At 45.4% G+C, this 15,877-nt stretch overlaps 1 protein-coding gene across 1 annotated transcript in view; it reads right to left on the bottom strand.

Moving 5' to 3' along the window:
• ABCA4 (ATP binding cassette subfamily A member 4) overlaps positions 1–15,877 on the bottom strand; it is a 128,166-nt gene that overhangs the window by 15,532 nt on the left and 96,757 nt on the right. Inside the window, exons 33-42 of the mRNA XM_032594091.1 lie at positions 14,926–15,020; positions 13,402–13,434; positions 11,865–11,970; positions 11,671–11,745; positions 11,270–11,439; positions 9,173–9,350; positions 5,182–5,297; positions 4,015–4,162; positions 908–1,031; positions 413–542 (exon numbers count right to left, since the gene is read on the bottom strand). Coding sequence (XP_032449982.1) covers positions 413–542; positions 908–1,031; positions 4,015–4,162; positions 5,182–5,297; positions 9,173–9,350; positions 11,270–11,439; positions 11,671–11,745; positions 11,865–11,970; positions 13,402–13,434; positions 14,926–15,020 — 1,175 coding nt within the window. The remainder of the gene's footprint in view (positions 1–412; positions 543–907; positions 1,032–4,014; positions 4,163–5,181; positions 5,298–9,172; positions 9,351–11,269; positions 11,440–11,670; positions 11,746–11,864; positions 11,971–13,401; positions 13,435–14,925; positions 15,021–15,877) is intronic.

A 15,877-nucleotide genomic window follows, 5' to 3' on the forward strand; every position in this document is an offset into this window, starting at 1 on the left:
CTCAGTCAGTAGAGCGTGTGACTTCAGCTCAGGTCATAATCTCGTGGTTCGTGAGCTCGAGCCCCATATTGGGCTTGCTGCTATCAGTGTGGAGCCCAACTTGGATCCTCTGTCCCTCTCTCTCTCTGCCCCTCCCCTGCTCATGCTCTCTCTCTCTCTCTCTCAAAAATAAATAAACCTTAAAAACCCTGTATTTTAAATACTTTAGAGTTTAGATTCTTCACAAACTTCAATGTGCCTATTTTAATGTGTCTCTCCTTGTGTTATTCAGTAGAAGCCAGGCTTTAAGAGTGTAAAAACCATCATGGAGTGGGGCTGGTGAGGAGAGACGACCACATGGATATGAAGCCAAGTCCCTGGACAGAAGCAAGGAGCTGCCCTTGATACCCTTAGGGCAGCAGCCTGAACGTACCATCGGATGAGAAAGAAGTGGTGCTGGATGAGGAGAGTCAGGAGGAAGTACACCACCCCTTCTACTGCCATGGCAACCAGGTTCTTCCCAATCAGGTTCCACTGGAATGGATTTGAAGAGTGCTCCTCACCTGGGGACAGGAATTAAGTCCATTCGGCTGCCCTAGCTGCCCCTAAAGACCTAGTCACAACATTTGGCCCAGTTAGACCAAGCCTCAGGCAAAGCAGTAAGTGAGAGCTGAACCCACGTCTCATCTCAGCCTCTTGAGTCAGAGTAGGGAAGAGTAGGAAGCTAGTCTTGACCCCTCCTATGGCTCCTCAGCCACAGAAACAGAGGCACCTGATCCCTCCTGGGGAGTAGGACACTACCAGAACAACCAGGTGTCCCCCTCCCGCCCCAGTCCAGCCTGCGGGTCTGGCATAGAAACTCCGGAGGCAGCCCTCCCACACGCAGAGGATCTGGGGCCATGTTCCACAGGTCTGGAATGCCACCCACCAAACCGGGCATAGACATCCGTCACGGCCTGGCTCAGTGCCAAATCAATGAGGCCCCGGCCCAGGCAGAAGTGGGGGAAGATAATGAGCAGCATCCTCAGCATGGCGTTGAATCTGAGTAGCGTCTGAAACATAGAAAAGCAGGACAGTTAGCCGTGGGGACCAAGCCCACCTGCCCTTCCTGAGCAGAGAGGGGCCTGGATGCCCTCATAAGGTGGAAGCAGGGGAAGGCCTGAAGAGACAGGGGGCCTAGCAGCCAGCCTGGCCACAGGGGGGATCTGTTACACAGAAACAGAGGTTTTAGAATACTCACAGGAGATGCTGCTAGCCAGGTAGCCTGCCTGGGGAGCTGTCATTGCAGACTCACTTTGAAATTACATGTGAGCCCTCCAGGGCATTTGTTTCCAGGAGGTACAGCAGCTGCTGGGACTTTGGCCCAGGCTCTCTCTCCTTTGGTACAGCTGTGAGCTGTCACTGGGTTCTGAGGCTCTTTCATCTGCTCCTAGCCTAGCTTGTGCCAAAGGAGAGAGGGGACCTGCACGTCTTCCAGCTCTGCTTCTCAGCTCCCACAGGACAGCGAGGTGTCTGGCTGCTGCCAGTAGAAAAGAGGGCCAGGGACTTTCTGGTGTCTGTGTTGAGTTGGGGGGACTTGTTTTCAGATGGTCAGACTGTGCTTGCTACTTTAGCCTAGCGATGTTGGCCAGACCCTCCCCCAAGACGGGAGAGGGGACACCGAGGGGCGAGGCTGACCAGGCCAAGGCTGCCCACTTCTCTGGCCCATCCCTACTGCACAACTGGCTTCTTCCTGGTCTCCACACCTTTGCTCATATGACCTCCTCTCTCTCACTCTCCTCCCCATATCCCCCCTCCCCTGCTCCCAGCATGATGCTTTTTTGCCCCCAGGCCTTTGCACCCCCAGCTTCTATTAATCATTGCTGTCAGGAAAGAATGCTCTCTCCCCTTCTGTTCTTGGCAGATTCCTGCTCTTCTTTAGAACGCCAGCTTGAATAACCCCTTCTCTCATAAGCATTTCCAGATTCCCATGTAACATACCTACTTCTCTCTTCTAGTACTTATAACATTGCCAGCCAGGGCTAATTATTTTTTACTTGCCTACTGTCCTCACTAGTCAGTGGTTCCCGGAGAACAACCAGGTCCTAATTATTTTGGTGTACTTTCTAAATACCTTAATCAATGATTAGCTCAAAATAGGTACTTCATTGTTTGTGACATGGGCTAATAAAATTCTGCTTATTCCAGGCCAGGCTCAATTGTGTTTCCTCTACCCAGATTCTCCTGATCCCTGTAGCCCCGTTCTTTTGGCCCACTCTGATCTGTAGTGTTTTATCTGTCTCGTTCCTTTGCTGTTCTACCACACACTGTGTTATGGGATGATGTGTACGGTGGTTCATATTGGTTCCTAGCTTGGTGCACAGGTCATTTCTTGACTGGAACAGGAATTCCAGCAGGGCAGGATAAGCGGGTCACACTTGTTTCCATCAGCACATCCATCACACGGTGTTCACCTGGTCGATACCTCTTGACTCAGTAGAGACAGCAGCTACTGGGACCTGAGAGCCTGCTGAGGGATACTGGGAATTTCTGCAGCATCTGTCTATCTGATAGCTTACATGAAAGCAACCAGGCTTTATGCAGGGGAAAGGAGTATGATCAGTAAATGTTGGCTAAATGAGTGTAATCCTCAGGGGGGAGAATGTTTTGAGTTGCTTTGAGCTTACTCTTTAATTATTCTGAAGTAACACAATTTTTTAAGACTTAGTGGGCTGTGAGCCCATGACAAACAATTCTGGAGAGGAGGATTTTCAGTCTGCCAGAAGACTCTGCCATTGGCAGGGTCTGTGTTCTTTCTCATCCATCTCCCTTCTGGGGTCTGAGTGTGACATGTTACATTTTTTTTTTTTTACCAGTCATGGGAAATTTGGGGTTTTATTTCTTGCTTAGTGGCTGCAGAAAGTCTGACAAGGTCTGGGAAAGCATCACTCAGGAGGCCATGGGATGGGGGGGGGAGGAGGGGTTAGTGCAGATTTGCCATAGGTCCTCCGAGCAGGGCCTAGGGGTAGGAGTAGGGACAGGGGCCACAGAACAGCAGTGCAGATGTGCTGGCTGGTGCTTACACTCTGAACTACAAAGACCTACTAGGGGAGGGACAGGCTAGAGAGGCCACTGGGGACACAGGCATGTGGTGAGCCTACCAGTGCTTGAGAGTGCTCCAGGCCAGCCACAGGCAAGGCTCGGACACACCAGGCTGGGAGTGGGAGTGCAAGCAGAAACAGCCCTGGAGCCACTGCCATTGTTTTAGGGATTAGTCTGGCCAGCTCTTTCTGGGCAAGGAGAAGTCTGGGGAATGTGGACAGGTCAACTGTAATTTATAACTCATAAAAATGAATCATCAGCACCATAAATTCCTAACCCTATCTTCAGGATTAAGTTTCATGTAGTAAATGTTATTCTGTTACAATTTGTATAAGAAAGTGGGAGAAAGAAAACATATACATTTGCTTATTTGTTGCCAGAACACCAAGAAACTGAAATGCAAGTTTGCCTCCTAAGTGACTGGGAAACAGGGGTAGGAAGGAGACTTCCTATGTGCCTTTTTGCTCCTTTTAAATTTTGAAATCACATGAATGTATTACGTGTGTGTGTGTGTGTGTGTGTGTGTGTGTGTGTGTGTAGAAAACTGAACACCAAAAGTCACCAAGGAAACCCTGAAAGAATAAGAAAATCTAAAAGCTTAGGATCACAAAAAGTCATTTATAGCTTGCAGAATGAGCTCAGAAAACCATGACACTCAGAGCACACAAATAAACTTAAAAGAGTTAAATGAGCTTAAAGAAAAAAAGGAAGGAAGGAAGGAAGGAAGGAAGCAAGGAAGGAAAGGAATGGAAAGGAAATGAAAGGAAGGAGGGAGGCAGGCACAGAGGTAGGCATGGAGGGAGGGAGCAAGAGAGAGGGAGGAGAGGAGGAAGCAACAGTCATGTATGCACTAAGATTTTCCAGCCACAGTACTTGCCCATGGCTCTACCTGACCATCAAATACTCTCTAGTATTTTAGTAATCAAACAAGAAAGCCATGAAAGTTATGCTTACCTGGTTATTCTCAAACAATTCTAAGATGAAGGTGATGGCACTGCTGTTGATGCCGATGAACAGATTAGCACAAGACAAGGCCACATAGGCTGTGCTGGGGATATCAAACAGGAAGGATGCTGGGTACATCATGGGAATGACTGCCCATCTGTGTGAAATGACATAACTCAGTGGGACAGAACTCCAGTCTCTATTCCATTTTCTGTACCACCACTAAATATAATACATTCCCTTCACACGAGGTGACATGTTTGAACTGGCGGGAGTCCGAGGAAGACCAGAAAGCTGCTCCATCCCTTGGTCTTTGTTCCTTATCTTTGAAGGGAGATAATAATGCCTCCCCTGACCACCTATGGGGGTTTGGTGAGGAGCAAGTGAGATGGTGGCTATGAATGTACCTATAAACTACAAAGCCTTTTACAAAGCAGAGGGGGCAGTCTCTAACCTGTAATGCTTCCCACTCTAGTCTGGATCACCAAACCTGAGCTAAGATCCCAATAGGCTCATCATTAAAATTCACTTGAGTTGGTATGTCACAGTCAGGCTGGTTCCTGAATTCTCTATTTCTAAGAGAGAGGAATAGAGACCATTGCTCTGGCAGGACTTTACTGACCCACATAGGAAGGATCAGGTATCACTATCTCCATTTCATAGATGAGGAAACTGAGGCCCAGATTACTTGTCCGTGGTTACAGGACAGTGTTACACAGTAAGAGGTAGGCCTGGATATAAAGTTGCATGCTTTGCTGTATGATTCTATGGGATTTAATCCTTGTGTCATCCTCTGGCCCTGACTCAGGAACAGCCTTTCAGCTGCAGTCTTCTGTGTGCAAATAACTCTTGGCCAGTACAGCTGGAAACACTGAGATGGACAGGCTGGCCACAGATGAATCAGAATCAGAGCTGGGTGAGGCATGGGAGAGTGACAGATCCCCAGACTCTGGTCAGGCCACAGTTTGTGTGGAAGAAGATTCATTTGAGCCCCAGGAACACCTCCATGTGTGGAGTCAGAAACAGAAGACAGACAAATTCCTTGTCGGTAGCCACACACCCTATTGGGTGCTGGAAGCTAACATGGCTGCCAGAAACTCTGTTTTTTTTGTCAGAAGAGCATCCCCCTCCCCCGGCTTTCCTTTAGGCAGCATTAGCTAATGCCAAACAACTCACCCATACAGCATGAGCAGTGCAACAAGGGCAGGAAGATTTTCCGGAGAAGTGTAGGCTTTCTTCTGAAACCCAATAAAGATGCCCACCACCAAAGCAGCGCTCACACTATAATTCATCTTGAAGAGAGGAGAACAAGGCACTTAACTTCTAGAGATCTCTATTTTCAGTTCTATAAAATGAGGGTTGGGGCAGACTCCTCCAGGACTTATTATGGTCTGGGATTCTGATTCTGTCTGAACAGTTCTTAGTTAGCAAACATATGTTAAGTCATCCTTTGTCCTCCTATTCCTCCCCACTTCCACGTCCCAGTGCAGGAAACTTTCAACCTATATCTTTTGAAAGAATGAATTATCAAATTCCACCTAATCTTTCATTTTCTCTTTCTAATTGGTCACAAAGTCCTGTTGATTCTACTTTCTAAGCATGTCTCTGGATTCAGAAAAAACTTAAAATATTTAGGTCTTGGCCTCATGAATTTCAAATAGATGATACCATTTTACCACTTTATCCCTTTTCTTCCCTTCCTACACAATTCAGTCCTAAAGCCATCAGGATGGACAGGGAGAGGTGGGCACCCATAATGGGGTTACAGGAGGTGTCACAGCAGTCCCAAGCAGGATGAGAACCTGAGAAGAGTGAGGAGAGCTTCCCACAGAGGGCTGGCTGGTGTGGGGTATTGGAGCATGTCCTTATAGGGGTCGATCTTGTTGGGGCTATCAGAGCCAGAGCAGAATGAGGAGGACCTCCACACAGGGGGCAGCTGGAGCAACTAGAGGGGGATGCCCACATGAGGGAGAAGATGGTGGCAGAGATGGGAGACTTGGTCCGTACAGGTATATTGTGCAGGCAGGTAAATGAGTCAGAGGTAACAGAAGCCAGTTCCTCACTCTTGAGGAAGAGTCACAAATATGGAAACACAGAGAACCCATGGTGTTGGGATTGGAAATGGAGGTTTTAGTGAGCTCATATTGTTTGGTGTGTAGACAGAGAAATACAGATGTAAATGCGTGTATATCTATGTATATACATACATCTCTCTCCATTGAGAAGGCCTGAAGCCACTGATACCTCAGTGGCAGAGAAAATATATAGCCCTGAGATCTTGGTTTCTGAGGATTATTTTCCATAGGAAGGAACCAGCGTTCCACAAGGAGATGGCTGATTCCAGGATAGGGCTGAGGGACGTGCACGATGAGCCTGGAACATCTCACTATGCCAGGGAGCATGGAGGTGCTCAAGCAAGATGAAGACACAAGTCGAGAGAAAACAAAAGTTGGCTTGAAGGGGCTCCCACTGGCCAAACGGGATAATCTGAGCATCAAAATAAATAAGAATGGTATCAGACTGTAATTAACACAGGAACCATTAATCCACATGGCTATACATAAATAAATGGAAAGTCTGATAACAAATAGGATATTTACATAGCTTCAAAGTACCTCTCCCCCAACTCTTATCAATTATAAAATGGAGGAACTCAGCAGACACCTTGTGACCAAAGTGACCATCATCAGTAATAGAACAAACTGAAATCAGAAGCTACCTGATCAGATGCAGTGAGAAGAACAGAGTACATTCATGATACCACTGAATGATACCACCATTCACGATAACCTGAATCTAATCATAAGAAAACTTGGGTCAAACTCAAAGAACATTTTACAAAATCACTGGCCTATGATCTTTAAAAGGTCAAGGTTGTGTGTGTCAAGAAAAGACTGAAGAACCATTCCAAATTGAAGGAGAGTGAAGAGAGAGGACAACAAAATGCAGTGACTCAGAGCTAGACTCTTTTCTAGAAAAGACATTATTGGGGCAATTAATGAAATTTGAGTGGGGTCTGAGGACAAGATGGAGGTGACCCACCAGTGCTAGTGTCCTGATGTTGACAGTTATGTTGTGACTGCATTGGGTGTGTCCTCATTTATAGGAGGTAGACACTGGAGGTACGAGGTGTATGTGTGTGTGTGTGTGAAAAGCATCCTGTTGGGAAGTTACCCTCAAATGGCTTAGAAAAAAAGTGTTGAACTATTTTTATAACAATTTTGTGATTGTTTCAAAATTGAGAGAAAAACAGATGACATATAAAAAATAACTTAGGGCTGCCTGGGTGGCTCAGTCGGTTAAGTGTCAAACTTCAGCTCAGGTCATGATCTCACGATTCATGGATTCCAGCCCCGCGTGTCGGGCTCTGTGCTGACAGCTCAGAGCCTGCAGCTTGCTTCAGACAGAGCTTGCTCTCTCTGTCCCTCCCCCACTTGCACTCGCGCATGTGCTCTCTCTCTCAAAAATAAACATTAAAAAAATAACTTAAAATATCCTAACTGTGCTGAGTGAATGATATAAACAATAAGTGTTCATTCATTCATTCATTCATTCACTCATTCATTCAACAATGACCCTCAGGCATATGTTATCTTTTTGCCACTGGTTAGTGAGGGTGCTAAGCTCCAACACTGTAGATCCTACAGTTCAGATTCCAGGCCAGTCTTAAAATTCTAGAGCCTCAGAAGCATGATAGCATCATATTCACCATCTTCTAACTCTTCATTGGCCTGCCAAATGTCTACTTTGCTAATATCACCTCCCATCGAGATACCCACTCTACCCTTCCAGCCACAAATTTCTCCTTTGGCCCAGAGATCTCTATAGATAGGCAAACACATGGGTTAGCCTGAAGTATAAATTTTATAATCCTTGTCTTTAAAAAAAGTAGAATGCAAAGACCAGGACTTGAATAGCTTTTCAATGCAGGCAAGCCTAGCTCCTTTCATGTTTAAAGCACAGGGCCAATGTGGGTGGCTACACGTGATGTTCTCATCCAAAGCGAGGCTTGCAGGTTCTGATTCCTCCCCATGCATTCAGTGTTTTCTCAGGTAGACAGGACAGAGAGGAAAGAACTTAGCTGCTACTGATGGATTTCTGGTTTTGTAATGTTAAGTGATGAATGTGTTTAGGAAGCTGAGTAAGAGAAAAGAAATCATGTCTTTATAAACCCTAGTATTTATCATAATTATTAAAAACCACAGTGAAAAAAGTTGTTTGTGTTGGCCTCCACCATGATATATCTTATCATAACATGAAGTAGACACTCACGTTAGTCTTAGAATACTGGGATAAAATAAAGGATCTTGTTACCCACCCACAGTCCCCAGAAAACACGAGCTGGTATCATAATGATCCCTGCTACAATATAACTAAGCCTTTGCTACCAATTTATTTTGATCCTGTGGCCTGTCATAAATTAACCCACCCTGACTTCTTCCTGCTCCCAACAACCTTGGTTGTCAGAGAGGTGGTAGTCTGCTGTTGACTTGATAAATAATTTTTTCTTTATGTTCCCTAAAGTGGTGGCTAATTGGATTTAATGGGGGAAACAAAGTAAGGCCACTGGGTAGGGTTGCCAGATTTAGCCAATAGAAATATAGGATGCTCATTTAAATTTGAATTTCAGATAAACAACCAATACTTTTTTTTTAGTGTAAGTCTGTTCTATGCAATATTTGGGGGGGTGAGTGGGATATACTCATACTAAAATCATTGTTTTATCTGAAATTTAAAATTAACTGATGTCCTATATTTATTTGGTGATTCTACCACAAGGGAAGTTCCATCCTCCCCCTTTTAGGGGTAGGTCAGGATGTAAGAAGAGAATGTAGGATGAAGGACCTCTTGATATTACCTCTTCAGCTCCAGATTATGTCCAGAAGGCCAGCCTCATGCCTGCAGTGCAATGATTATTCAGTGGGTCAGAAGGCCCCTTGGTGCCCTCACTCAGCAGTTGTTAAGCTGAGCCCCACATCCTTCCCCGGCTCGGGGCTTCTAATTCTGTGCCTTTCAAAGAGACCGCGAACACACGAGGCCCTCGGCACAGCACCTCCTGTAGCCCTGACAGTATGAGAGCCCCACCCTGCCATGTCCCCTCAGTCAGAGCAAACACCCGCCACCTTGGGCCTTGGAGCCAAGGGAGGTGCCATGATCTGACACTTACAATGTCCCAGAGGAAGTTGGTCAGCCAGTAGGTTATGGGGCTCACTCCACTGATAAACTGGAGGTGCTTGGCTTTGTTTACCCTCTCCTGGATCAAATAAAGGACAAAGCTGGCTGGGATGAAGGACATGGCGAAAATCACACAGATGGCAACCACAGCATCTACCGAAGTAGTCAGCCTGCAGCAGGACGAGAGACAAGGGGAGACAGAGGTAAAGAAGGAGGAGCAAATGCAGGAGAAAGACAAAGTTAGACTCTGGGAAGTCCTCACCCATCTCCAGGTAGCAGCCTCCAGAATCCCCTTCAGTGGCTGGAAGCTTGTCGCTTCACTCAATTGTGCTACTCAAACTGGGTCAAGGTTAAATGGGTATCTGTGGCTTCCTGTTCCACGTTACAACTGAATACTAATATTAATGTGAACATTGAATATTTTCCATGTTAATATGATAATCTAAACAAATTTTATTATGTTTTCTAATTATCTGTAGATGGTATATAGAAATGGATTCTTATATTAATCTCATATACTATAATGTTCTCATTAGTTCTCATAATTTGTCAATAGATAACTTGAATTTTCTATGTAGAGCAATAGGGTGTGTGAAATCTTGTTAAGTCACGTTTTCAAGAAACATATCACAACATGGAGAAATGTTCATAATGTAAATTTAAGTGAAAAGAGTACAGGCCAGTTACATAGAAGCTTGGCTCTATTCACCCTTCCCTGGATTGAAGAGAAAGCATGTGGCTAAGGGGGCAGGTGTGGGCTGAAGTCCAGCCTGAGCTTCACATACAAACTATGACCCTGGTGTGGGGCAGTGCCCTCACAGAGAAAGGAGCGCTTTTTGTGCTGCCCTGATAAAACTACAAAGAACATGATCCATACATATAGTAAAAACAGAATAAATAACTGGAAGAAAACACACAAAAATGTTTAGAGGCAAAAACTGTGTAGGGTTACAGCAAGTAAGTTTTTAAAACCCTATTCTATAAACTGACATATAAAAAAATAAATAAAAAATAAAATTCTAGGGGCGCCTGGGTGGCTCAGTCGGTTAAGCATCTGACTTCGGCTCAGGTCATGATCTCACGGTCTGTGAGTTCGAGCCCTGCATCGGGCTCTGTGCTCACAGCTCAAGGCCTGGAGCCTGTTTCGGATTCTGTGTCTTCCTCTCTCTCTGCCCCTCCCCTGCTCATGCTCTGTCTCTCTCTGTCTCAAAACTAAATGAAAACATTAAATAAATTAAAAAAACCCTATTCTATAAACTTTATTTAATGAACATATACTATTTCGTATACTACTTTTATAACCTCAGAAGATTCCTATTTCTTATTTCAGATTCAAGAGGCTTAGCAGAAGACATAGAAACTAGGACTGAGTGAGAACTGGTGTAGGATAGACTATTCTTCCTTAGTTTAGGGCCTCAGAGGGTATCCAGAGGAAGGCCAGAAGGGACCAGGGCCCAAGTTTTAGCTGATGACATTTGACATGTTCAGGGCCCAGTGTTAAGGGCAATATACTGGGATAGGAAAACGTGGACCCTCACAGCCTACCAGAAAAATTCTGCACTAACAAAGGCATACCCACCAAAAACAGGCCTCAAATGGAGCACATATACTACAAAATTGCACAAGATTATTGTTTTTTACTGCCAGAAAATGTGCAGTAAGAACCTAAGCTTGAGGAAGGCAAAGATCTATTGATATCTTGAAAACCTGGTCATCTGAGGGATATTACCAGAATCTAAGATGATTACTTCTGGGGAGATGAAAGACTGACTCAACTTTCCCAGTTCCTGGCAGTCACTTTGCATACTGGAAAGGAGAATATTTGTGTAAGCTCCAGGAGCAACTTGTTATCAAGACCTGAAAGGGAAGAGAACTATATACATGCTTACTTTCCAAATAAACACTAAGAGGAAGAATGGCCAAACAGTTTGGTACACAAGGCGTTTGAAAGTCTCATGTTCATGTGTGCCTGATTTAACAACCTTGCCATCCAGCCCAGCAGCTCATGTTAGTGAGACTCCTCTTGGGGTGTCCAAAGAATGGAGAGGGTGACAAGCAAGCTGTGAGGTTGGGGGCCAAGGTGGCTTACACTGTGATCTCTGAGAGCTGCTCCTTGGTCAGGTTCAGGGGCTGGCTTATGACGGTGATGCCATACTCCTCAGGGTTCTTGTCCTTGTGCAGGCTGGCCCGTAAGATGGCGTTATGAGCCACGTTGAGAAAGCTCACCAGGGCATGCCAACCTTTGTTGTTAAACCATACCTATGGGACAGAGATAATAGGCTTTGTTAGGTGGTGCTACAGCTGTTTAGAGAAAAAATGAGCTGCAGGAAAAAGAATGTAAGGAGGAAGAAGGGTTTGGCAGCTGGAAGACATTCCATGCTAGATTTCAACAGGAGAAGGGATGGAATTTAATTAAGCTGGGAAAACAAAACTAAAATAACTAGTTTATGCGAATTTTTAGCTCTAGGGCAGATTATATAGGGCCCATACCTTAATGTTGTCTTCAGTCTCTAGATGTTTCAGGAAAGCAGGCATTTCTTTAGAGGCCTCTCTGGTGATGGGGCCCTAGAAAACCATAATGAACAAGCACAAGGGTTTCTTCCCTGCTTAGCCCTCATGATCATTTGTTTCATGATAACCAGCATGTCAAAAGTTCTATTCAAATCTTCAGTCTGTTTACATACCCCGCTCACATTCATTATCTGGCCAAGGTGGCTTAAAAATCCAACGAGCGCTTCCCCAGTGATGGGAAGAACCGGGAGCTTTCCTCCGATGGAAATTCCTCCGTACCTGACAAGGGAACAAGAAGTCCTCAAGTCAGTGCCATGAACTGTGCTTGTGCTGCTTCCTACTTGTCAGTAACTCTCTCAGGTTCTGAAGGGAAATGTGTACTTTGAGGGGGATTTTCTGGACCAGGGAACAACATGGCTCCACTTTACAAACCTACTATTAACGCTTCCATGTTGCCTCCGGGATAAATCCTAATCTTTACTGAGCTTGGTCTCTGCCTACCTCTCCAATTTAGCCCCTCCTCATGCCTTCCCTCAAGTGGCATATTCCAGCCACATCAAATCACTTCCAGAGCCCCTGATGGTCCAGGCTGCCTTAGTGACTCTGCCTCTGCGGGGCTGCTAGCTTCCTGGGAGTACCTTTCCCTCTTTTGAGCAACTGGCCAACTCCAACTCATCTGTTATACGTCATCTTCTCTTTGAAGTCTTCCCTGACTCTCCTTACACTCCAACCAATGATTCCTTTACGGGTCCACTTCTGTGCTTTGCAGGCACTTCTGGCAGCAGTGGGCTCACCTTCATCTGGTCAGGATCAGTCCCGCTGGGCCTCTCTGTCCGTGCCTCTCAACCCCAGCCTGCCTCCGGCAGCCCCTCACCATCCTCTCTGCCTTTAGCCCCATAATTGGGGTCCTAGCATTGGCTCTCCTGCTCTAACCGATCTTCCACAGTGCTTGGAAGTCTCAAGTGATCATCCTCAAACACTGATCTGAGCCTGTCGCTCTCTGGTTTAAAGCCCTTCAGTGGCAGGATAAAAGCCAAACTCCCAGACAGGATAAAATTAATGTGCTGCTTAGGCAAGGCAGAAGAGGGGAACTTTATTTCTCAGGGATTTAAACTGCACCCCCCCCCCAATATTTCTGCTTCAACTGAGGCCCCACACTTCCCTCTAGGGGGATTTCCCTTTCGTGGTCCAGACTCTACCCAGGAAATCAAGTCAACATCAGCTCTGCTTTCACTGTAGAGGTCCTATTCCTGAGGGACCCCGGGAGGACAGCTCATTCTTAGAATATCCCTGGATGATCCTCCAAACCTCTGAAACCATTTGAGCCTCCAGAATGTCCTAGGAACAGGGTGAGTCTGGGCCTGGGCCAGACTCCCTGAGGCTCGAAAGGGATGGGCCAGAGTGGCAGGGCTTAGGTTATGAGTCCTCTCACTGCAGCCTTCTACACTGTTATCCTTGTGAAGTTTTAGAACCCTCTCCAAGTGAGAATGCTCTGGAACTCCTCCTCAGGAAATACCACCTCCCATATAGATCCTCCGAGATCAACTGCTGAGCACGTTCTGTCAGAGCTACATATCCTTCAGGACGTGTCTTGTGAATTCCTGAGTACATACAGAGCAGCCCACATGGCTTTGAGGTGTGGCTTTTTTTTATGTGCAATTATTTTAGAGGGATATGAGATTTTAATTTCTTACAAAAATAGTTTCTTACCTCTGTTCATTGACCCAGAATTTGCTCTTTAAGCTGAAAGCCAAAACAAATCATACGATGAATACCATAAGTAAGGCAGTAGTGTTAACTTTCCTTCCTAAACACTCATTGGGGCAGCTCAGTCCTCCAGGGCAGTTTTGCATTTCCTGATATCCAAACAGTGTGGAAGCCTCCAGGCCCAAGGGCTGAACCCAAATACACATGCAGAGGAAGGACCATACTCCACCATTGGCTCTCCAAGTCACATCCCGCATGCTGGGCCCTCTGGGTGGCCCTGTGGTCAGGTCATTTGTCAGACCATCTGGACCCAGAAAATATGGACCACTATACCAGTTCAGAGTGAAGACTGCAGCCCTCCCATCTTCCATCCTGCATAAATAAGACTCTAATAATTACCTGCACACTTGGGAAAAGTTCTGACTTAGTCTAAGCCCAAAGTTAAGGACTGAATTCCAGCCAATCAGGGGTAAAATTATAAGACAAGAAATGAGCAGATGCCAATTCTAGACCTCATAGTTTAGGCCCAGAAACTATCACGGTCATCAAGCACAAAATCCCAAATTCCATATTGCAAAAATTTGTTGCTGAGAACAAAGTTTGGGTGGTTGCTGTTTATTATAGTATTGAATAAATTCTATGCACTCTGCTCTTAATTTTTGTGCTTGGATGGCATTTTTCATTTTGCTAACTGCTGGCTTTGCACTGCCCTCTCAGCAGTGGCTCTCACCACCAGCAGTGTGTTCTGAGTCCATTTATCCCTTGTTCAGAGTTTGATAGAGGAAGCAACTGAATGCACTACTAAAATTAGTATGTTTTAAGGCCTCAGAGCACATGGGGACTGGATTAGGGTTTCCTTTGACCCTCTTTTTAGAGCATGCTGTTGTGGATCTCTGATAGGGGCTGCTGAAACCACTCACCCCGGGGTGGAGCCTGATAAGAACAGCTGCAGAGCTGAGAGAAGCGAGCACTTACGGAAGAGCTCACTGGCATACTAAGGCAATGGAGGTGATAATTTATAGCAATGTGCAGTTAACCTGGCCAACCTGTGGGCTCACTCACACACTGCCATCCCACTGCCTTTTTCCTATGTTGGTCTGATTTTTTCCTTTCTCTTCTTTGCTTCTTACTTTCCCTCTTGCTTCTCTCCTTTTCTTCTACCTTTTCTCCTTTACTCTCCCTCTAAATGTGGTCTCTGTTTCTTAACCAGTTAAAACATGAGGCTGCATTACTGGATAAACTCTATGCTTTCTTATGTTACTTTTAATGCTGCATGGGTTAAACTTTAAGACGGGTTGGCTTAAATAAAACAAAAAAAAAAACAAAAACAAAATTAATCTTAAATTACATTTTACTTGTATATGCCTCAATTGTTTTTTTTGGTTGGATGAGGCCCTCAAATCAGGGAAAAGAAAATTTTCCACTGCCCTGATAGTTGATACATTGTGAGAATAAACTATCTTCTGTCTCTAGTTAATATTTTCTACAGGAAGCCAGGATTAAAAGTATGAAAGAATCTCTTCTTACCTGCTTCGTATAAGAGCAGGATATGTTTTTACCAAGAAGTCAGAGATGTTCCTGTTTGTAAGATCTTGTAGAATTTCAGAGCTGTGCTGTATTCTCTGAGGCAATGAGACATCTGTGTTAATCACCTTGGAATTTGATGCTTGTTCTTCTCCAAAAATTATTTATGGACTCAGCTGCTGGGAAAATACTAACTAAAGCACTGGCATGTGCCTAATTCCCACACTAAAAAGTGGGAGTCGTCTTTGGCCCCTCTCTTTTCTCCAATCCATTTTCAAGGTAGGATAGAGCCAACTCCAAAACAAATATCCTCATTCCTCCGGTTCCAGACTGCCACCCTAGTCCAAGCCTCCACTCAGATCTCACCTGGACCTCGACACAGACTTCCAGACTGGTATCCCTCATTCAACCCTGGCCTTCCAAAATCCATTTTCTCCCTAGAAGCCAGACCGAGCTCTAAAAATATAAATCAGAATACCCCACTCCATGCTTCCCATACTCAAATAACCCCTGGGATCCTCTGAGGATCATCACCACGGCTGCCACGGCCTCATGATCTGGCCCTGCCCTGCTCTCTGAGGCCCTCTGCTGCCACTCTCCTCACCATCCCCACCTATCTTCCCTGCATCTCCAGTGCACACTCCTCATTCCTGAGGTCGCTTTGCACTTGGCAGTGCCTTCTGCCTTCTTTGCTCTGCCCGGACAACCTCACACGGCTAGCTCTTCCTCATTCAAGTATCAACCTACATTTTTCTCCTCAGAGAAGTATTATATATTTGTAGTCATTCTCGATCATAACCTACTGCTGTATTATCTTCACATCTGCATCTCTGCCTGAAATTTTCTCTCCAGTTGATCTGCTTGTTTCTCTGTTACCTCCCCATAGGACATGAATTCTGTGCGAGCAGGGACTTTCTCTGTGGTGTCCCCAGCACTCAGAATAGTAGCTGGAATG

The sequence above is a fragment of the Lynx canadensis genome, chromosome C1 (genome assembly GCF_007474595.2).
Source record: "Lynx canadensis isolate LIC74 chromosome C1, mLynCan4.pri.v2, whole genome shotgun sequence".
Classification (NCBI taxonomy): domain Eukaryota; kingdom Metazoa; phylum Chordata; class Mammalia; order Carnivora; family Felidae; genus Lynx; species Lynx canadensis.